The following is a 24,706-nucleotide window of genomic DNA, read 5'->3' as shown; positions in this document are numbered from 1 at the left end:
AAATTACTATTCACTGCGCTCGTTCGGTCTAAGCTGGAATATGCAGTCTTTATATGGAGACCGTATCACGATTGCCATATCAAGAGGCTTGAACGCGTTCAAAAGAATTTTGTTCGTTTCGCTCTTAGGTCTTTGAAGTTCGAGTATCCGATGCCTTCTTATAGTGCTAGGTGCTTACTAATTAATTTAAAATCTCTGCATAGCAGAAGGATTATCCTTTCGCTCTCCTTTGTCTTTGACATCGTAAGTGTAGTGACTGACTCCCCTTTCCTTCTTGAGCGCATTTATTTTCATATTCCTCAAAGAAGCCTTCGGAGTAGTGATCTGTTCTTTGTAGAACGGGTTAGAACTACTTATGCATCTCATGCTCCTATTTTGAGAGCTTTGAAAGAATTTAATTCCATTTCAAATTCTTTGGCTATCGATTTTTCTTCCTCCAAGCTTAGCTTTAAATCATTATTAAATGAATTATTACCGTAACTCTTAGCTATGAGACACTCTGTAGTTAGTTCTAAGTACATAATCTGTAAGAAATACTGAATATTTCTAGATTATTTATTATTTGAATAAATTGAAATTGAAATTGATATCATAAATAGNCACCGGTCATAGATACTAACTCCTTTAAGTGAATTACTATTTTGAAGTTCACCAGTATAATTTATAGCGAATTTACATGGAAACTTAAAATCAAATTGTGAACGTTAATACCGGATTGATTAATGCTAATTATACCAAGCCTCCTCCAAATTTCTTCAGTAGCTTTTGAAATTAGACTGAAAAAGGAACCTCGATTTTCATGATAAAAAATAGGCATACAGTATCGGTCATATCTATAGCACGCCATTTCGAAGTGATATTGTGTGCAACTTATGTTTATTTGTTTATTTTTGAGAATTTTCAATTAAAATACAGTTCTTTCTCTAACAAACCCCNATTGATATCATAAATAGCTGTGGCAAATTTCAGGACGTTAGCATAAGCGCTTCCAGAGATAAGCAATCTAAGAATTTCTGTTTGTATGGGCGGTGCCACGCCCCCTTTTCCAAAATCTACTATTTTTCGTCGCATATATGGTATTAGCAACATATGTTGCTAATACCATATATACGACGAAAAATAGTAGATTTTGGAAAAAAGGGCGTGGCACCGCCCATCCAAACTGAAATTCTCATATCGCTTATCTCTGGAACCACTTATGCTAACGTCCTGAAATTGGACAGCAACATATGTTGCTGTCCAATTTCAGGACGTTAGCATAAGCGCTTCCAGAGATAAGCAATCTAAGAATTTCTGTTTGTATGGGCGGTGCCACGCCCCCTTTTCCAAAATCTACTATTTTTCGTCGTATATATGGTATTAGCAACATATGTTGCTGTCCAATTTCAGGACGTTAGCATAAGTGGTTCCAGAGATAAGCGATATGAGAATTTCAGTTTGTATGGGCGGTGCCACGCCCTTTTTTCCAAAATCTACCACTTTTCACCGTAAGCACGTTACTGTTTGCGTAAATAACTGTGCCAAAATTCAGGACGTTAGCATGAGCAGTTCCAGAGATAAGCGATAAGAGAATTTCAGTTTTTATGGGCGGTGCCACGTCCTCTTTTGTACTATTTTTCGTGGTATATATGGTATTGACAAAAAGTTGCTGTGCCCAATTTCAGGACATTAGCATAAGTGGTTCCAGAGATAAGCGATATGAGAATTTCAGTTTGTATGGGAAGAGCCACGCCCACTTTTCCAGTACCTACCATTTTTCACCGTAATTAAGGTATTTACAATCTATGCATCTGTGCTTAGTTTCAGTTCTCCAGCGTAATTGGTTTTAGAGATATAGTGGTTTTCACATTTTAGTCTATATGTCAGATGCCACGCTCCTATGTATCGGGATTAACATTTATGGACTAGAGGAAGTTATGCCCTTTAAATCGGTGTACGTTTCATTGAAATCGAGCGAACGGTGCCTTCAGAAAAGGGATTGCAAAATTTTCTTGTGGCGTATTTATATATACATTATTTAGAATTAAAAACCTTTAATTTCAAATGTGAAAGACAGAATAATGAAATTAGTATTTTCCAAAAGAACAATATTCCAAAGAACATTCTATTTAAAACAAAGAACTTCATTTAACCATAAACAATTATTCCAAGTATAAAGTATATATCGTCGTTTAAAGTGCAAAACCGCGTTTCAACAAACTGCAAAACCGCGTATCAGCAAAATGCAAAACCGCTTATGTGAAGTTGTAAAAATTATTTTCTAGAGTGTAAAAACACTCATATTTCAAAATGGTGCTCTTTTTTATAAAGCAATCGCATAAAAGAAGTCATTCATGTCCCAATTTTTTTTAAATACCAACACATCTTGATTCAACTTGGCATAACGCTCGTTCATCCTACCTTTCTCTAAAAAAAAGGGTGAGAAAATACCTTTCCAATGATACCTCGCAAGTCTAAATCTGAATAGTTTAGGTTCAGTAATTAAAGTTTGTCCTATACCAACCTTTGAAAAAGTTGAAAAACATTATCAAAAATCTCATTATTACGATTCCGTTGAAAATTTTAAATTTTTTTAATATTTTTATGCAAATTTTTTAAGCTTAAACCATTTTGTCATGTGAGGGGATTTTTTTCAAAAAATCTTTAAGAAACTATTTTATATTCATCAAAAACTTCATTTTTGTAGGTATTTTCAAATCGGTCCAGCTCACGTTAATCTTAATATTTTTCCGAAATATTTTGGTGGGCATCTTAAAATATAATAGATTTTATAATTCCAATGGAAACACAGTACCGATTTTTTGTATGGGGAGTGATGCAGTCTAATGTACTTATATCATTCCGTTCGACAACCCAAAATTATTTAATAGTTATTTCCAATTTGCACTAGTAAGCGTTCGACAACGCCAAAAATTATCCACCTCTCAAAAATTTTGAGGGCAAAGTTTCAGTTCGGTGGAAGAGAGACGGTCATTTTGTGCTGGAAAATGTTTAGCAAGCAAAACTCATCACATATCGCACGTTTAATAATATGTGACCTGGTCTACGAAAAGGGAGCTTACGTGCGAAAACTAGTTTTCTGTGAAAAAGCTGTTAAAAGTAAGCAACTCGTTTCGTCAGTTTCTCATTATCTCGTTAATTGTTCTCCGCGCCGGACGTCCAGTAAGTGTTGTTGGTCGGAATATTATTATAGTTCATCGTGTAAGTTGCTAGTGTGGAACATTTAAAAAAGTAACACTGAAGAATAAATTATATTTTGTCGTATTTTTACTCTTCTTTCTCTACATTTTTAGTACACTTCTAAGCAAGTTAGGATTTTCTGCTTTTCACCACGTGAAAAAGCATCTCATCTTCCATCCGAATCAACCAAAAAGTGAAAATTGATTTTTTGACACCTAAGCCCCCTTTCCGTAGACCAGGTCACATATACAGAATTATTTCAAAATTTTAATTTTGTGAGAAAACACAATCAAAGCTTGATCAAAGGCAGATGGAAAGACACATATCTCCCGCCATTTTTGGGAAGTCTAGTCATATGTTAGGCTAAGCCTATTCTCCTTATCGAGATTATTGATTGTATGTTGAAATGTCCAAAAAGCTAAATTTTTAACTAAATCCCTATATTATTAAACGTGCGATATGATCTGACAGCAAATGAGTACAATTTATGTAAACAATTTTTTTTTTTTTGGTATTTTATATGCTTAATGTTCCTGGCGAACCTTGAACGTTCACTTTCTTTTTTTCTTCCATGGCGGCACCATGAATTTCTGTGTGTTTACCAACAAAACATAAACAAAGTCAGCTGGTTTGTAATCATCTTCCTGTTTTTCCAAGTGATGGCAAATTTTCTGGTCCTTAACTTTTTTGTGGTTTTAATTATCGACAGGATATTCTTACCGCTCACTTCCCCTCGCCTAGTAATTTCGCGAGCCCGCAGGTGCCTATGTTGACTGCGTGCACCACTGCTGAGCATCCCAAGTTTATGCAACCAATTGAAACAACTAAATATATACAACTTTCTACTATTTAAATTTATTTAAAAAAGTGGTTATCATTCACAATTCAAAAACTGAGATAATAAAAATGCAATATAGTAGTTTATATCAATAGACTAAAATTTTATACAAACCGGAATAGCATGCCACAACTGTATGCCCCTAACAATATGGTTACATTAGTATACATACCATATGACTGATTCAAAAAAATCGACTAAGTTTTTTTTTAATAGCCCCCTCTTCAATACCTACGGGGGATGTCAAAAGATGCCTGTTAAAAGCGCAACCATAAATATTAAGTTTAAAAGGTCACGCATCGCGGATTTCCATTTTCCACATAAATTACTTAGAAAAAAATTGTTTTCACCGGTTAAACCGGCTAGAATGATGCCGCCGAACTAATTTTTGAAGCGTTCCTCTGCAGACGAATTGATCGTATTGCCTTTCGTTCGTTATAAAACATAAGGCTGTTAAATTTGTGATCGAGTGTTATCATTAAGTATTGCAAAATTTGTTACAAAAATCCCTAAAGTTATAATTCCCTGTTAGAAAAATATATTAAAATCATTTTTAGTGGAAAAATGATAAAACGAACTTTCGAACATAACTCAATATAATAGAAAGGATTTTAATTAAGATTTCCCCGAAATGGGGGGTTTTTAGTAAAATTAATTTGGAAGACTTATTAAACTTTACAATTTCAATTTTTAAAAGACTTCTTTTTTGGATAGTTGAAACAATTTTAATTACTGTAAAAACTGTAATAATGACATAAATTTAACTTTAAGTTTGAATAACCGTTAAACCAATAGGTTTATCAAAACATGATAAGAGACGTTCTTGTGGAACGTCTAATTTCCTACAAAAATATGTATCGCATATGTTATCTTGATAATTTATAGCCGAGAAAACAAATTCCAAAGACAAAAACAATTATTTTCTAAGTAATTTATATGGAAAATAGAAAGCTGCGATACGCCACCTTTTAAACTTAATATTAAGGGTTGCGCTTTTAACAGGCATCTTTTGACATCCCCCCGGAGGTATTGAAGAGGGGGCTATTAAAAAAAGTTAATCGATTTTTTTTAATCAGTCTAATGTATATCAGAGATGTAATTAATGCATTAATGGTACTTAAAGCAATAATGTTAATGGAAAAAATTAATGCATTAATTTTTGAAATTTAATGCAAATACAAATTTCAATGCATTAATTCTGAAAAAATGCTAATGAAAATTGTTTCCATTGAATTATCGAAACTAATGCTAATGAAAAAATTTTGATGCATTAAAATTTTTAATAATTTTGTTCATTTGCATTAATAAAACTCATTAAATTTGTTTTAAAGTGAAATATAAAAATCTCTTTTGGAAGGACATTCTATTAAGCTCTACCCAGAATTGCAGCGGACGACGGTAGAGCGGTCGATGGTTAACCGCTGTCAAAATAAAAACTCACGAAGACATATGGATTAGCACATATGTAACTACGGCGGCAGCATTTTTACCGCCAACGTTTTTCGGTTGATTTAAATTTATTTCTATTTTTACCGCCTAGCGGGGGCGGCACATTGTTGATTGTAATAATTTCTATTATTTGTACAAGTTTGCAAATGCTTTCAACCATTTTTATTTCCAGAAAATAACGTATCAAACAAATAAAAATATTTTAATAAAAATTTCAAATCAACGGAAGCAGTCGTCAACCGCAATTGTGCTTACTCGGACGGATTTCACTGCGGTAACTGAACAGCTCTTCACTTATCGCCGACCGCTTTACCGTCGTCCGCTGTAATTCTGGGTAGAGCTTTATGTTTATTTGAAGGAAAATTTTTGGAAACATTGTTAGATGTTTTATGAAAATAAAAGCAATTTGCGTGCAGCTCGGTGTGCTTTTGTAGATTTTTATGTTGATTTCTGGTGCATACCGATTATATTATTGGCCAAAAACGGACAGATATCCAATTTAGCGGCACAAGTTCACGACTGAAGACCTATTCTGAGCTAGTTTTTAAGTTCCATTCGACAATGTCTTTTTACCTATTTGATGACAAAGGCCATTGAATTTGACATAGTGAAAACCAACCTTAACTTCCCCACTATCTTTTATACAGTGTTGCCACTTTATGAGTAATTCCTCAAAACGTGAGGAATTTCGGGTGCGCTTGAGTATTTTTTGAAGATTTTTGTTTTGAGGAATTTTTGAGGAATTTTCTCTCGATATATTTGCAGATAATAAGTGCAACCATGTTTTACGCAACAGATTTGTTAAATCACAGCAAATTTTCGAACAAAAAGCTTTCCGAAGTTTTATAAAGAGCGAAATACACTACACAAGCGGCTTGTCAAACATTCTTCAAACCTACTTTTCCCATTTCGCCATACACCATACAAACATGACTCGTTCAAGCAAAGAATTTTAGTTTTCTTCCGGTTCACAATGTAAAAGGGTTTGGTTTTCATCGACATGGCGGCAAGAAAATCAAAACATTTTGATTTTTGTTCACATTTCCCTCAAACGGCTTGTCAAACCTTCAAACACCCCCCTACACAACATAAATAGCTTTAAGGAAAGGGATGTTTCGCTTGGTTTGTCAAGAAGCTTGTGTGGTGCTTTTCTCTCTTAAGCACATCTGCATTTGCTGCTAAATATTCAAAATGTTAACGATAATTTTTTTCATTCCATCGTTATATTTTCAACTTTTGTAGTTTGAACTTGCAAAATCTCGGTAACGAATGGAGAAAACACCCGTTGTTCTATCATAAGGATATTCATATTGATCCTTCATTAGATCCAGAAAATTATAGGAAAAAAGTTTTTGATTCTTCAGGTTCATATAAGTTTCCCAATTAAAAAAAAAAAGTATTTAGTAGTTTAAAAATGTGTAGGACTGACTTGAGGACCATATTGAGCACTGATATAGTTACAGCAATATTATATACAAACCAAGGCATAAAAAACAACGGGGATACCTTGTTTGATGCGCAAGAACAAATGTACCAATTATTATACTAAGTAATAATAAGAAAATAATAAGGAAATGTTGAGTAATTTGTTAGGATTTTGAGGATTTTTCATTTGTTTTTGAGGAATTTGGTAATTTTTTTGTGGCAACACTGCTTTTTTAACCTCAAAATTCTACCCTCAACGTCAACAAAGAATTTTTACTTCAAAGTAAAACTAGTTAATGGGTTTATAATGCTTGTTATACTTTTAATGCAATAAATTACAGTAATATTTAGCATTAATTTAAAAATTTGAAAGTTAATGCAAGAAAACTTCATTAGCATTATGGGCTGTTTTTGCTTACGCGTAAATGCACATTTATCGCATTTAACTGTAAATGCTACCCTAAATGTACATTTATCCATACAAAATTCGTCTAAATGCAACTAAATGCAACTCCAGCTTTGCATTAAGAATCTAAATGCTAAAAGCAACCCTGTGATCTTCCAAAATTTCCACGATTCGAACATGGTTTAATGAGAAAAAGTGGCAACATTGCTTTTTCGCGTATACAGTGGCTAGCTGCGTTTCAATGATCACCGATTGAGATTTCATTTATTATTTTACATTATTTGGAAAAGTTACGCAAATTCAACATCGATGTTATGCTGATAGTAATCTGGATCAATTTGTGATCAACTCTGTTTATTTTGTTTCCTAATTAAGTGAGGAAATTTTAATTGACAGCACCGACAAATAAATATATGTATACACAAACAAATGTTCGGTTATGGTTAGAATAATTCAAGTTTTTGTATTGAATTTTTGGTTTAAAATTTATCTTTGCCTTTTCAGTAGGGTTTTTTGAATATTATCTTCTGCGTGAGCATTTATCGTAATAGATACGGATCTGAATAAGCGAGTAGAACACGGCTGTTTGTCAAAGCCATACGATTTCGAACTCGCGTAAATGTACATTTGCTAAATGCGATAGCATGAACGCTCTTCGAAAACATATGTTCGAAAGTGCTAAATGTTGCATTTTAAATGCAGCAAAAACGCTGCATTACTTCTTCGGGATTAATGCATTTAATTTTTCATTTACATTACATTTCAAACATGAATGCATTAATTCTTTACATTAACTTTAAAATGCTATACATTAAAAAAATTATGCATTTTTCACAGCTCTGATGTATATACAAATAGGTATATATATTAGGGTGGTCCAAAAATGCATGTGAAAAAGTAAAGTCGGAATTTTTATGCTCTCACCCCCTAGGATCGTTCTGTACCGAAAAATATACCCCCATTGATTTGAAATCAAAAAATATTCAGGGGTCGCTCAAGGCGCTCAAAGTTTTCCATGTAATTTATATACAACTTTTCGTAGAAATGGTATAGAATTCTTGAAAAGCAATACTTTTCGACCAGAAAACTGTGTTTCTCTTCAGGAGATTCCCGATAATGATACCCAATTATTTTATTTTTTCATAGTAACTATATTTTATAAGTCCGCCAAAACCCCTAGTAAATGCAATAGGGGATAAATAAAAAATCTTTAGCTTTAAAAACTGGTTAAACAATTGGGTATTGTTATTGAAAGTCCGTTGAAGAAAACCAGAGTTCTCCGATCGAAAAATATTAATTTTCAAGAATTCCATACCATTTCTACGAAAAGTTGTTTTCCATATAAAATACATGGAAAACTTTAAGCGATTTGAGCGACTCCCTAAATATTTTTTAATTTCAAAATAAAAAAATAGGGGTATATTTTTTTCGACATAGAACAATACTAGGAGGGGAAAGCATTAAAATGCCGACTTATTTTGGACCATCCTAATATGTATATTACCTTTTAATGTGTCTGCCGAGTATACATTTAAAAAAATTGCTGTCAATAGAATTATATTTCAACAACTACTTTTGTTTTTGCAAAACAAAAAAGTTTAATGGAATATATCAAATTAGAATAAGATCTTAAATGCGAGATGGATTTAGTACAGTAGTCACCAAACAATTAGTAAGGTCCACCTCAACATATTCATGGTGAGATAAAAAGTTTTTTTACAAGCACTTAAACATATTTTGATGTCATTATTTGATGTGCCGTACAATCGTTTTCGCTGTTGGGTGATTGGCATTGGTCTTAGTGGAGGTGTTCTGTTGAATTGGATTGAATTTGTGGAAATGATCGCCTTTATGTAGTATTTTGTATTTGTACTTAAAATCATTTCAGTTTTGAATAAGTATCAACATTTTTATGGAACTGAATATAGTATTCGAGTGCAGCATTGTGAGTCTGATTCACAACTTTGCTAAGATTTTCGGGAGAAAAGCGGCCACTGGAAGAAACTTTTAATTTATTTTATCTGCAGGGGTCTTTGGTCGAGTAATTACTTACATGAAAACCTGTGTCTTAAAGAAGAATACTGTCTTTCCAAACACATCCGCACAAACATTTTTGACCACTAATGAAGTGTCTCCGATTTTTTTAGAGAAACCAGGAACATATTGTTCGAGCTGAAATAAAGAGAAAAACTTTAAGGTGAGTTTAGGTATCTGTATAATTATATAAATTAATTAAAAATTAAATATAGATTTGATATCGGGTTATGTTCTTTCGCTTTGATCGATCTGGCTAAAATTTTGCACATAGCCAATTTAAACTAATAGAAATAGATTTGAAACATTCACATAAAAGTTTTCTTCGAAATTATGGCTGTGGAAAAAATCGGTAAAACAGCCAAGCTGGGTCAACAAAAAGATTTATACAGTGGTGTTCGATGAAATAGAGCCACGAAGTATAGACGAGGTTGTAAAAATATTTGTCTATATTTAACTTTTTTAATTTTATATAAAAGTATAGTTAACTCCATAATATAAGCCAAGTAAATACATACAAGATAAACAGGCAGGTTCTGCAATTCACTCCCGAGTGAATTTCAACCCCTGCTAATTTGAGTTCAAAGCGAATTTTATTGAAATTCACTCTGAAGTGAATTGCAGAACCTTGCAAAATAAAAAATAAAAAAAAATTTGATCCTTCACACTTGCATTTTATTATACGAACGGGTGATGACCAAAAAAGAGAATAAGATTAAGTTGTTTCTGTTAAGATGATATTGTTTATGGGGCCTTCGTTTTAAAATAAATGTACGGCAAATGGCCCGTTTGCAGCTACACAGCGTAGCTTGCTCTGGATTCCTTCAAATTAAAGATGTACCAAGTTTAAATCCATTTTACGGATGCAACTTCGCTGCGTTTCTTTGATTCATTACAATTTGTTGCTCTCTAGTTATTTTTACATACCGTCGATGTTTTTGAAAACCGCCCGTCGACCAACTGAAGGCATTGCCTTGATAGGCGCTATTTTCTCTAGCTGTTATTTTACAAATCTGTTGTTTTAATAACGATTTTAAGATTTTTAGGCATAAATCTCGATGCCCGGAGTTCAGGGTTACCAAATTTAATTTTTGCCACAACGACGATTTAGGCGGTCGATGGGCGGTTTTACAAAAACATCAATGATATGTACCATGTAAACTACACCTTTTTCAGTGTTAGTTCAAAAGTTACAATTCATATTCAGAACTTCCATTTTTAATTCGGAAAATTAAAATGTAAGTCCAGAATTTCCTTTAAAATTCAGAAAATTACATTCAAATTCAGAATTTCCATTTCAAAATCAGAAAGCTGCAAAATTCTAATTCAGAATTTCCATTTTAAATGCAAAAAGTTAAATTCAAATTAAGAAAATTACAATTCAGAATTTCCATTTCAAACACATCACACACATTTCACACATATAAAAACTGATTTCTGGTTTCTCGTTATTATAACACCGTGCGACAAAAACCAAAAATTTTTAAAACACAAGAAAAAATCAATATATTCACTAAACTAGGAGCCAAATATAGTATAACTGCGTTTTTAATTTTTCTCTCTGACATCAGGATTTTTTTTTAAAGACTTTGAAATTTCTAGGATATGATTGAATAAAAAAATTATTTAAAAGATTTGATGCACTGTAGAGTAACAATATACCCATAGTTAATATACTATATATAATAATATAATATAATACAATATACCATCAGTTAAAAGGAAAAATTCTGTAGAATTTAAAAAAATTAATTTTTTGTTGCACCAGGACGAATAAGTGTTGAAAATGTCATTTTAAAACTTTATCATTGAATATCCTTGGATATTTTCAATATTTATTTTTGGAAAAAATATATTCAAGGACTAATATGTAAACTACCACCACCTCGAATTTCGTCCTTCTAACTTTATTAGTTTTAGATACAAAAATTTTACACTTCTCTTTATAAGATATTGATAGTTACAACATACATAAATGAAGATACTAGAATCATTACACTGTACAGCACTCCGCTGGGTATTGGACAAAAGCAAATTTTTTTAAGAGATTGAGTCTTAGGTAAAAAAGTAATTTCTCCGTTTTTCGAAGTTAGCCTCCGAAATCGAGATATGGGCCTTTGAAGTTCGAAATAGGACCTTTGGTAAAATATTATTTTTTGTTATTATATGTAAATTACTAAAAAACTAAAAATATAGACGTAGTCCGCCTTTTATCCTTATTTAAATTGTTTATCACTTTTTTTGTACAAACTTATATTACAGGTGCTATAAGCGGTCAAAGTTCCCATCTTCGAAAAATTTAAAACATTATATTTCAAACAATTTTGAACTGAACAAAAAGTTGGTATCTTTGTAAACATGATTAAACCTCTGATATGCATATTTGTATACTTTGCATGTAAAAAAAAAACATTTAAAAAGAAAAAATACCTTATTTTTTATAAAAATATTTTAAACAAAAAAAATGCTAGTCGGTTTTTAAAAAGTTAATATCGTTGAAAACGCAATAAAACCTTCTTTCTTCTGATATGCGGATTTGTATACTTCGTATATAAAAATTTGAGAAAAAACACTTAAAATGAAAAAATACCTTGTTACAATTACAAACCGATTTTAAAAAAATTGGTATCGTTGTAAAGTAAACTGAAAACTTATACTTTCTTAATCCCAAAAATGTCTATTTATATACAAAAAATAATAATTAAAAACATTTTTTCCCTCTATATAAACTCCTGCCCCCTAGGTGAAATTAAAGTATTTATACCGTACATCATACGGTCAGTTTGTTCTTTTAGAGCGCATACATGGTCCAAAATAACAATTACAGTATCTTAATTTATGTATATTGTAACCATCAACATTTTATAAAGAGAAGTGTAAATTTTGTTGTATCTAAAACTAATAAAGTTATTAGTCCTAGACAGATTTTTTTTTTTCAAAAATAAATATTGGAAATTTCCCAGGATATGCTCGAAAATTTTCTAGAAATTCTGAAGAAAAGGTTAAAAATTTTGATGGATTTTTTTTTTTAATTTTTGTGAACTTTATATAAGGCGTGAAACTTTGATTTATATGCACTCTAAAAAATTTTTGTTTAAATTTGCGCATATTAAGATAGGTAACCAGTTTCCTCTCTTAATGAATGCAAATTTAAACACTGCTTGCTTACTTTTACTTATCATATGTGTGGCGTAGAACAAATTTCAAATTTGTTTTTTGAGTTTTAAACATTTATTGTTCACATTTTCACAGTTTACACATAAAATGTTTAAAATTTCCTCTAAAAAATTTTCGTTTAAATTTACGCATATAAAGAGAGGTAACCAGTTTCCTCTCCTAGTGTGTGCAAAATTAAACAATGTCTGTTTACTTTTACATATCAAATTTGTCACGTAGCGCACACAAGGGGTGGGTTTTGAGGCTAAATCTATTATGATATAAGAAATTTTGAAAGAAAAAATTTTCTTTTCCATTTCTTGTGCGTCATTTTGTAAGAATTTTTCTTTTTTTCTTGAGAGCTCTTTAAAGTTTAACTGCGAATGAAAACATAGTCCTAAAAAATATGCAATGCATACTCACTTACTGTTGCCTTTTACACTTTACAGCCTAAAAAAGTTTACCGCTGATATGTACTTAATAAGCATTCGAAGATTTAATTTGCTAACTTCGAATTCGTTCCACCAAAATGAGCTACATGATAAAAATACAAGTTCAGTTAAATTTTCGTTATTCGAATTATTAAAAAATGAGAAACCAGAAATCGACGAAAATTAATAAAAAAGTGTAAAAATTTCGTGAAATTATTTACAGCCCGATTCTGTGCACTTGATAAATTGAAAATCTTTATAATTTGTCAATTTTTTATTATTTATCAAGAATTGGTATTCTAGCACAGAAATCAAAAGCTCTTTTCTTGATAAATTATCAAGACTGAAAATGCTATTGGCAAATTGAAATTTCATGTGAAATGTATAAATTTTGTATATAAATAAATTTGTTTCTAACAATTAAATACTCCATGTGCCGGCATTTGAACCTGCGACACACGGAATTATAGTCAACATTTCTACCTACTCGGCTACGGCAGTCAAAGGATTTTTTGCTTTTAAATTCATATTTTTCATATGTGACAATGAAATCAGTTCCACTCATGTGGAAATCGTAGAGCTTTTTGTTTTATAAATATTGACACAGAATGCGAAGGAAGCTTTTACTTGATAAAAATCTTGATAAAATTTCTTTACAAAAAATTTATCAAGAAAACACAGAATTGGGCGGTTAATTTATTTATATTAAAATTCTTTTGTAAAATTTTGTATTACTTTTGAAAGTTGAGTGCATCTTTAACCGTTAATTTTTTCTTTATTTAATGTTCGGATCTAAACCAAATTACATAAACTCAAGTTTAAAACTTTCTAAAAGACCGCAAAAAAGCGCAACAAACTTTCCCTTAAATTTCAAACTTTTTTCTCAGAAGCTCTAGAACTTTTTCAGTACACAGTTTTATAGCGCATTCAATTTTAGTCCAATAATGTGCAAGTTTCAAGTCGCTAAAGATTACCGTTGATTTTTTAGAATTTTTTTTTGGCTCAGTTGCTTCCATATAACGACTAAACACAATTTATTTTTATATGGAAGAAACCCGCAACATAATCGGCGAAAAAATTTCTAAAAAATCAACGGTAATTTTTAGCCACTTGAAACTTGCACATTATTAGACTAAAATTGAATGGGCTATAAAACTGTGTATTCAAAAAAATTCTACCGCTTCTGAGAAAAAAGTTTGAAATTTGGGTGAAAATTTGTTGCACTTTTTTGCGGTCTTTTAGAAAGTTTTAAACTTGAGTTTATGTGAGTTTTGTGAGAGAATGAACTGTATTTTAATTGCAAATTCTTAAAAATAAATAAGTAAACATGAGTGGCAAACATTATGACTTTGAAATGGGGGTGCTATTGTATTGGCCAATACTGTATATGAACTCCTGCCCCCGTAGGTGAAAGGCTGGCTACGCCCTTGCATACAAAGCAATTATAGTATTTAAACCGTACATCAAACGGTCAGTTTGTTCTTTTAGAGCGCATACATGGTTCCATAATTCCATTTATGTGCATATATTGTAACTATCAATACTTTTAAGTGTAAAATTTTTTTTTATCTAAAACTAATAAAGTTAGAAGGACGAAATTCGATTCTGACAAAATATTTTTTTTACTTTAACTTTTATTTCAACATAGATTGATTAAAAGAAAAATACTGATAAAAATAAAATATTACATAAAAGCAGGGTTGAAATTTTGAAATTCCTGCCCGTATTTTTTTGTAAGTAAAATATTAGTGGCATTGTGCTACTATGATAGCACGGCCGAGTAATCATAGTCAACTTATGTACAGTAGTCGAAAAAATTATAGCCGCACCAAATTTTGACAAGTTTTAAAATATTAATTTTGATGTTATTTAATTTTGGTTAGTTTTTTATAGTTCATTCTTTACCAACATCCGTATAAATACAACTTTAAATACAGTGTCACACGATTGGGAATTCGCAGAAATTTGGTGCAAATCGTATCCCAATTGTGTGAATACCCAAATATTTTTCTTTATCCCAATCATGAAAAATAATTGGTTAAAATTTTTCAATACAAGATTGCTGTATTGTACCAAACTTTTGACTAAAAAAAATTGTTCCCATTTGTTTATTTTGTACCAATAGCCCAATATAAAAATGCACAAATCTGTACAAATGTACCAATCGAGTGGCACTTAAAAGTTTATGCAGCTAAAAAAAAATCAACGAATTTCCGTAAAAATTTGCAGTCTTTAATTAGATTCTGGGTATGCAGTTTTGTAGCCCATTGAATTCTAGTACAATAAAGTACAAGTTTCAAATGGCTAAAAATTAAATAACAACAAAAATAATACGTTAAAACTTGGCAAAAAGTGGTCAGAGCTGGGATTCTACATGACCGTGCAATAAGGTTTTATTTTTGAAGTGAAACTTCTTAGGCGGCGGTGTCGCAAAAATGGAGAGTAAAATTTTTAAAACGTATGACGGCTGCATGAACCAACGCTACAGATCACGTACTCGTTTCTTGGAGTAGTCGAGATTTTTGCAGGGTACTTATGGACAGCAATGTTTTCATGTGCGTATATATGAACATATCGAGGGCTTATATTCAATAGCCTCTATCTGCATTTTTCACAGAAATGAGATTCTGATATAAAAATCCAACTAAGACTTAACTGTCATCGGTGATGTTAATGCTGACCTTGTATAACGCTTGACAGAAGAATTTACTTTTGAATTGCAAAGTCAGAATTAACATCAGTGATGGCAGGTAAGTCCCAGATAGGTTCTAACATCACAAAGTTGTTTTTGTGAAAATTGCAGATAGAGGGTATTGAATATAAGACCTCGATATGTAGTACAAACGAAAACAAATCTAATTAGAGCTAGCAACGCCGTTGATATCAATGTGAATTGTACCTACTGATTGTACCTAAGGATGTGTTTGTTGTACATTCGTTCATGTTTGTCATTGTGCGTATAATTTTCTAGAGTTTTTGTGCTCCAGCTATCACCTGGGCTCGAATTATGTGTTCCGTGATCGAATCGGCAATCGTATGAAAATATTTTACGTGACTGATCGTATGCATGGCAATATTGGAATTATGACATACGTTCACTGACGTATCGTAATTTTTCACAGATTGTAATAGATTCCCGGCGAATTGTTATAGAAATTTTGACAAGTAAAGGTCATTTCGTTATTTGTGAACAAAATAAATATTTATTTACCTAACGTAGCAACCGTTGGTTCAACTTGGTGATGTTTTGCTATAGATTGCACCGTTTGTGGGCCTGTTGAATGAATTTGTGTTTTCGTTGTATGAAAACAATTTTGATTTTCTGGCAAGTTGTAAAACTCGTCGCTACATTAATGGCCATGTTGTACAAACTCATACTATTTTGCGTTTATTTTATTCACTAAATAACCCAAAATGGATAACTCAGCCGAAATATGTATCTACGTGCTTTCGTTCAATTTTATAAATGTAAGCCGAAACTATGAAATTGTAAAAATGAGATTTTAAATGAGCCTGCTCGCAAATTGCAATGTTTGTGGACAAAACGTCCAACTTGATTGCGGATTGATCTGAACCAACGGTCGCAACGTTTAAGGCTTGCATTATGTCAAAACCCGGTCCTGACATATAAGGTGGTGTTACCGGAAAATCTTATTACATTAAAAGAGCAATTCTTGTATATGGGTCAATCCATGCAAAATTTACACTAAAAATTTTTTTCCGCACAAATTATTTTTCTTTGAATTCATTGGGTTAAAATATGATACACGTATTTTTTTATTTTCATTTGACACATACCGTTACGAGATATATTTTTTTGAATTTTAAGCATGCCAAAAAGGACTTTTTAATATATGCTTCCGCGCAAAAAAGCATTTTAATAAAAAACAAACTAAATCATCTTACCATTTATGACTTTTTCTTGGATTTCATATGAGGATTACGAGAAGTCGATACAATTATTTTTTAATACAAAAAATTAGATATTAAAAAAATAACAAATTAAGTTTTTTTTTTTAAATTTAGTAATGATTTTTATTTTTTATTTTTTTATTGAAAACTGTTCTTCAAATACTTAAGTAGAACCTGTAAAAATCTCAGAATGCGTAGTTCAAAATTACGCTTGTAATCAAATTTTAAACAACTGCGAAAGCGCTAAAAAACGCGCGCTCTCCTTGGCGTGCAACATTTTTCTATGTACCTACTCGTAAGTATAACAGGCTGCATGCTCGCAGCTGAATTTCTTCAGCATTAAAAGACAAGTTCTGAATGTATGTTTTTTTATTAGGGTTCTAATTACGCCCTTCTACAATAATGAATATGAATACCTACTTTTTATTTGCTTTACTATTACTTTATCATCAATAGGATGAAGAACAATTCCCGATTATATTGGTAACAGATTTGAAAATCAAATTCCACCAACCGAATTTGACATATCTTTGGAAGTGTTCATGGTAGAGTACTGAAACTTGATATGGATATATTATCTGTTGTATAAGCAATAACCGCCTGAGTCGACTTAAGAAAGAATTGAGTTTTATATGTTATCGTATTCTGCAACTATTCTTCCATGTGCATGTGAAATCCCCATCCCGCCAGCTAAACTATTTAAAAAGTAATGGACGAACATATTTTGGTTTCCCCATTAGGTTAACATTACAATCCAAATGTTTAAAACGTTTTTCTCGAATACAGGTTTTTCTACTTATGCGGTTATTGTTTATGACCACAGATATATGAATCAATCCCCCACTAATAGAGAAAATTGTGGCTATTGGAAACATCACTACCCAATATCTCGTTTTTGTATAACCATGTTCAGGACTAGGAAGAAGCAGAAAAAAATCAATCAGGCATGCACGAAATTCACAGCATTGAGCCTGAAGAAAATAATAGACTGAAAATTAAGACTTATTCTTTTTGTAACGATTTCAAAATAGAAAGCTTTGAAAAAAGTAGACATTATTATTGTAGAAGGGCGTAATTAGAACCCTATCAAAAATAAAAAACTACATTCAGAACTTGTCTTTTATGTAATGCCAAAGAAATTCAGCTGCGAGCATGCAGCCTGTTATACGAGTAGGTACATAGAAAAATGTTGCAAGCCAAGGAGAGCACGCGTTTTTTAGCGCTTTCGCAGTTGTTTAAAATTTGATTACAAGCGTAATTTTGTACTACCCATTCTGAAATTTTTTCAGGTTCTACTTAAGTATTTGAAGAACAGTTTTCAATCAAAAAATTAAAAAAAAAAATCATTACTAAATTTGAAAAAAAAAACTTAATTTGTTATTATTTTTTTAATATCTAATTTTTTGTATTAAAAAATAATTGTATCGACTTCTCGTAATCCTCATATGAAAGCCAAGAAAAAGTCATAAATGGTACGATGATTAAGTTTGTTTTTTATTAAAATGCTTGTTTGCGCGGAAGCATATATTAAAAAGCCCTTTTTTGGCATGCTTAAAATTAAAAAAAAATATATCTCGTAAACGGTATGTGACAAATGAAAATAAAAAAATACGTGCATCATATTTTTACCCAAAGAATTAAAAGAAAAATAATTTGACCGAAAAAAAAAACGTTTAGTGTAAATGTTGCATGGATTGGCCCATATATCCAAAGGGTTCTCGGAAACGGCTCTAACGATTTTGATGAAATTTTGTACACATATAATGTTTTGGATTTTAAGGTTATCTGAGTAGGCAATATCTCCGAGAAGACTCGTATAAGGTTGCCACCTATTCCAAATTAGTTACAAATTAATTAAAACATCATAATATGGGTATCAAATGGAAGGTATTTTAAATATCCTTAATTCAAAAAAATTTTTAATAAGGTTGCCACCTATTTTGAATCGCATATATATTTAATTTTTTGTTTAGAAAATAAGGTAAAATATTACTTTTTATGGGTACCAAGAGAAGGTTCTTAAACAATGCTTTCCCTATACACAAAATGTTATGCCTTAGGTGTAAGCAGGGTTCGGATTTGCTATTTTGACAAATTTTGTCTACTAGGTAGGCACATATGTATGTGCATACATATCTAGGTAGGTATAATTTTTTTAATGTTCAATAATTTCTTATAAAATTTCAACTTATACACTTAGGTCTCTTTTTATGCGGTTCTTTTTTATGCGGATTTGAGTTTATGCGGTTTCTCAAACACTTTTTTCGCTGTAGCGATTTTGCTTTTGAGAACTTATATTACCTTTTTTCAATGTGTAAGGGGCAATGCTTCTGTGTAAGGGGCAATGCAATGCTTGTTAAATAAAAAATTTATAAAATTCGGATTTTTGCATTAAATTTTTGGATTAATCAAATCACGTTTTCAAAACAATCTACACCGCTACCCACATCATACCGTATTGCTGATGATAGGTTGGAGTCTCTCAACGTAGTTAAGGACCTAGGAGTATTTTTCGATTCGAAATTTACTTTCATTACGCATGTAAATTATATCATCGCTAATTCATTTTCGATGCTAGCTTTTGTAAAACGCAACAGTACTGCGTTTCTGAATCCCTACACTCGCAAAGTCTTATACTCTGCATTTGTTCGGTCAAGATTAGAGTACGCTGCCTTTATTTGGAGACCTTATTACCAAGTCCACATAAACAGGATTGAGTCAGTCCAACGCGTGTTTATCCGACACGCCTTAAGATCGCTTAACTTCTCCGACCCTATCCCATCCTATTTTTCACGTTGTCAGTTAATTACCTTAATGCCGTTGCATAACCGAAGAATTTTCCTGTCAATTTCCTTCATTTTCGATATAATTTCCGGTAACGTTGATTGCCCCTTATTGCTCAGCAGAATTTATTTCAATGTTCCTAGCAGAATTTTGCGACATACTGATTTGTTTAGAGTCGCTGTTAGCAAAACTCTTTACAGCCGAAATGCTCCCTTAAATAGAACTTTGCAAGAAATCAATACGATTTCTAGTTCTCTAGACCTTGATCTCTCTACGCCAAAGGGTATTTTCCGAAATCGGCTTGAATCTTATTTAAGTAATCTCAATAATATTTTATAATATGGGCATTCCCATGGTGGCGTACGTGACAGTCGTACGATTTCAATGTGATACAAAAAAGGAATACCATTTGTTTTCTTTAACTTTTTTGGGCCATTGTATAGCACATAATTAGCTCTATATTTAACCGAAAAATGAAATCAATCGAACTGCTTGGTCCTGAAATATAAGCATTTAAAGAGAGTGTCGTTACGTGACAAAAAATGGAAGTTGATTTTTTCTTTTCTTACAAAATCGCAAAACTCTGCGAATTGTGGATGGCTATTTTCATGAAACTTATTTTGATATGATTTGGAGCAGTTCTAGTTGTTTTTAGAGTTTTTTGAATTAATGCAAATTGTTTCAATTCTCTTTTACAACCCCAAGTGTGAAACGTGACGTGACGTGGCGTCACGTGACATAAATTTCCATTGTTATATTTTTGTTAATATTGCTTTTAAATGAATTTTCAACGCAAATAAAACATGTATTTTATGTAGAATATACTTTATATTTTGACTTCAGCGCCAATTCAGGGTCAATTTATTAGAAATCTATGATTTATTATGTTTCAACCACATACACCAAATTCGAACCAAATCGGACCATAAATACGGTTTTTCGAAATATCTCGACCTTGGCACCACCTAGGAAGACCATTTTATGCAAACATGATTCTACTTACATAGCCAGTATATATTTTAAAATGCAGACAAATCGGCACGTAAATACGTTAGATATAAAACTTTTATTTTTTTTGTCGTGGTGGACCTTCCGCTGGAAACACCCATATGTGACCTGGTCTACGGAAAGGGGGCTTAGGTGTCAAAAAATCAATTTTCACTTTTTGGTTGATTCGGATGGAAGATGAGATGCTTTTTCACGTGGTGAAAAGCAGAAAATCCTAACTTGCTTCGAAGTGTACTAAAAATGTAGAGAAAGAAGAGTAAAAACGAGTAAACGAAACGAGTTGCTTACTTTTAACAGCTTTTTCACAGAAAACTAGTTTTCGCACGTAAGCTCCCTTTTCGTAGACCAGGTCACATATACTAAAAAAGTATAAATAACCACTCATGCTCATATAAGTATGTACCCGTAGTCGCGTATGTAACGTATACGCCCTTAGCTCCGTACGAAGTCATCAAACATGTTTACAAGCACGCCTTAATTTGAAAGCCATATTATTTAAGTGATGGCGTTTAAGATTTTTACACAGTATTCCTCATACACATATATCAGGGGTGGGCAAGGCCGAGACCGAAAAGAGCCACATGTAAATTCTAAACGCCCCAAAGAGCCACAAGAAAAACAAAAATTTTACTTTTAAATAAAATTATTATTAGAAATGAAAAACATTAATTTTATTATTATTCTAATGTACGTAAGATAGATATTAAAGAAAATTCAAAAGATTCTTTGGCCAAATTTTCAAAATCTGGTTTTACGTCAGTTGAAGCCGTTCGTAACAGTTCAGTTAAATGTTGGTTAGTCAATAGGTACGTTATTATAAGAATTAGTTAGAGTGCATATCGTGTGTGTGTTTGTTTGTTGTTATTTAATGTGTTTGAAGTGCGTACTTATAGAAAAAAATTTAAACAAAATTTTTATGTTCCGTGGAGTATAACTAAGTAGCAAGCTGACAAGTGATGACGCAAACTAATAATAAAAAAAAGCTTAATAATTAGATTTTATTTGAGTAATAACAATTTTTGCTCATTTTTCCAAAATTAACATTTTAAGCGAAGTACACATAGAAATCCATGATCCTCCATACGTAGAATAAAGCAAATTCGAAATTTTTTGATCACGGTAATATCGAAAACTACTGAACGGATTTGTCAAAATTTTTCTAATAGAGGTATTATTAGGGTTGCCATCTGTCTAAAAAATTATAAGATCCACACCGTTCGTTAGATTACAGAAAATGAGGTCCCATAAATGTATTATTTTTTAGTAGGGCTGCCACCATTTTAAAAATTATAATATCTTCACAGTTGGTTGGACTAAAAATGGGGTACAAAGTGAAAGGATACGGTCTCCGGATTAGAGGTTTACGCCGACAGGCTTTGCGGCGGCGGCGTGGTCAACTTCAAAAATAATCGGCGGCGGCGGCGGCGAGGCGGTCTAGTATATGAAGACCTTCACAGCACGAACGCAAATCAACAGCAAGAGGAATTTAGACTGTTGCTGTGCTGTGAAGTTCTTCGCAGATTTCTGAACAATTCTCAACGACTGCCATTTGTAAATACCCTGTAGTCAAATGAACTAGTTGTAAACTACCTCACAACTAGTATGAACCGCATGCCCAACTAGTCAGCCAACTATCTTTTTTCTATGCAATCAACTGGTATTTTTAACATGGGGATGTCCTATGAGATGGCAATTGTCAGATTTCGGTCAGAAATATACCAGTCTCATACTAGTTCAAAATAGACAGAAAAATGCTAGGCTAATTATGGACCAAAATCACTACTTTGGGAGTCAAAAAATAAAATAAATTCATGAATATACAATAAAAAAAAATACTATATTTGTATCTTTCTTAAAAATATTGAATATGCAAAAGGAAACATTTTAGTTAAAAATAAAATGAATTCTTTTGATCATTTTTGAGGTAACTAAAATAAAAAGAAAAGTTTTCATTAAAATAAATTAAATTAATTAACTTTGCACATTTCAGTCTATTATTTTTAAAAATTTATAAAAGTAATAATTAATGTTTGAAATTTGAGATTTGGATAAGAATAAAATAAATAAATAATTCAAGCAGTTATTAAATATTCTTAATTTTTGTCTATAGTTTGGCTTGTTGATTGGTAATAGAAATTTATCAAATCAAATTTTTTAATCGTGTAAATAAAAAAAGTCAAAGATAATTGGAAATGATTAAAAATAACAAAATAGTGAGTAATTAATGAATTAATTAACATTTTGTTTAAGTAATTAATTATTACTCATTAAAAAGGTGGTAATAACGGTATTTGATCATTGAACGGTTATCCAAAAAAACATGCTTTAATTAAAAATCATTATGATTAATCATTATTTAACAGGACTGGTATAATTGAATACGTATTCGATTTAATGGTTTACAATATACCAAAATAAAAGTTATAATATTTTGTGTACTTTATTGTATTAAATTGTCGAAGTCAAATAAAACGGCATGAATAAATCATTTTGTACTTGGGATAAGTCTGGTCATTTTCGAACTAGTTCGGTCTCTGTCAGGGAATTCTAGTTGTAAACTAGTATTTTTCCTGACTAGATTTGGATTTTGGATATGTATGTATGTAAACATATACTCATGTCCTTCATCACACAAATACATATGTATGTATGTAGATATTAACCCTGCAGCAATAAGGCGGCCAATTTTCCGTTAAGGACTAGTACTTCACTGGTTAAAATTTGACTGGTCAGAATTGGACATTTGCTTGCATCGAAAATGTCAGCCTTCGACCAGTCCCCAAGGAACCGGCCCAGAGATAGACGAAAAGTACAGTTTGGCAGTGACAGGGTGGTGTTTTCTTGCAATTCAATAAAAAAAATTAAAGAACACCACCCTGTAAATGTCCGAATCACTTGGTCTGGCCTTGATGCACACATTTGCATGCGTGGCTGTAGCTCAGTGCGCAGAGATGCTTGCCACTATTTGTTAGCTTTCAGGAGGGTTCGGGTTCAAATGCCGTCAGAACCAACATGGTTATAAAATTATATTTTTTTTTTGTTTTTCCGAATTATGAAAAAGCATCTGCGAAGTGCAGAACGCAATCTTACTCCAACGAAAAAAATCTCCAAAATTGGACTAGTCCAGGACTATCTTACGGTCAGTGTTGATTGGACCGGTTATTTTCCAATGACACGCCAATGCTAAAAATGGCAGTTGAAACCATTGGCAGGGGAATTATGAGGGACTAGTGTTGGTAACAATAGGGACTATCTGAGGGCTAACCTAGGGTGAGTCTGAATTGCTGCAGGGAACTTGCAAAGCCTCTAGTTAAATATACAAGCTAGGATAACTTTTCATATCGACTATTATTATTTAGGCGATATATATTTCTAATATATTTCATTTCAAATTTGCTACCCCAATATCGTTATTATCAAAATATTTCCAAATGGCAGATTGAACCTACAGTGGGGAGCCGAAATGGGTACATGGTGATTTTCGTTAAATATTTGCAAAGTTTTTAGAGTTTAATTTTTTTTTTTTTTTTTAAACGGCTTCAAAAAAAAGGAGGAGGTTATCAAATCGTCGGAATATTTTTTATATTATTTACTGTTTATGTACACATGTTACCGCATAACTTTGGACCACGTTAACCAATTTCTGTAATTATTCTTTTAAATGAAATGTGGTATATCAGAGGTGGTCCCATACTAATTTGGTTTGGATCGTGAAGAAAATAACGGTACTCTTAAATTTGTATATGAGTATTAAAGTCAGATTTGTTTTTTGCTTAAAAATTACTTGTTTATATTTTTTTTTTGATGACGGTTTTTTCATATAACAAGTGAAATTTATAAAAACTGCCGTTGATTTTTTTAATTTTCTTTGCAAACGGTCTAGCGCATTTTCTTCCATAACTAGTTATAAAATTTCTGGGTCAACCCTTGATCGCGTTACNTACAGTGGGGAGCAGAAATGATTTTCGTTAAATATTTGCAAAGTTTTTAAAGTTTAATTTTTTTATTTGTTATTTTTAAACGACTTCAAAAAAAGGAGGAGGTTATCAAATCGTCGGAATATTTTTTATATTATTTACTGTT

The 24,706-nt window shown here is 31.8% G+C and overlaps 1 protein-coding gene across 1 annotated transcript in view; it reads right to left on the bottom strand.

Annotated features, from left to right (window-relative positions):
* Positions 1–8,693: 8,693 nt before the first annotated feature.
* The window catches only part of LOC108363435 (uncharacterized), a 50,841-nt gene continuing 34,828 nt past the window's right edge, over positions 8,694–24,706 (bottom strand). Inside the window, exons 2-3 of the mRNA XM_017616801.1 lie at positions 9,352–9,470; positions 8,694–9,292 (exon numbers count right to left, since the gene is read on the bottom strand). Coding sequence (XP_017472290.1) covers positions 9,178–9,292; positions 9,352–9,470 — 234 coding nt within the window. The 3' untranslated portion in view covers positions 8,694–9,177. The remainder of the gene's footprint in view (positions 9,293–9,351; positions 9,471–24,706) is intronic.

The sequence above is a fragment of the Rhagoletis zephyria genome, unplaced genomic scaffold, assembly GCF_001687245.7.
Source record: "Rhagoletis zephyria isolate East Lansing unplaced genomic scaffold, Rhagoletis_zephyria_1.1 Rzeph_scaffold_01277, whole genome shotgun sequence".
Taxonomy (NCBI): Eukaryota; Metazoa; Arthropoda; class Insecta; order Diptera; family Tephritidae; genus Rhagoletis; species Rhagoletis zephyria.
Note: the sequence above shows the minus strand (reverse complement) of the source record. Positions and strands in the feature narration are given on the sequence as shown.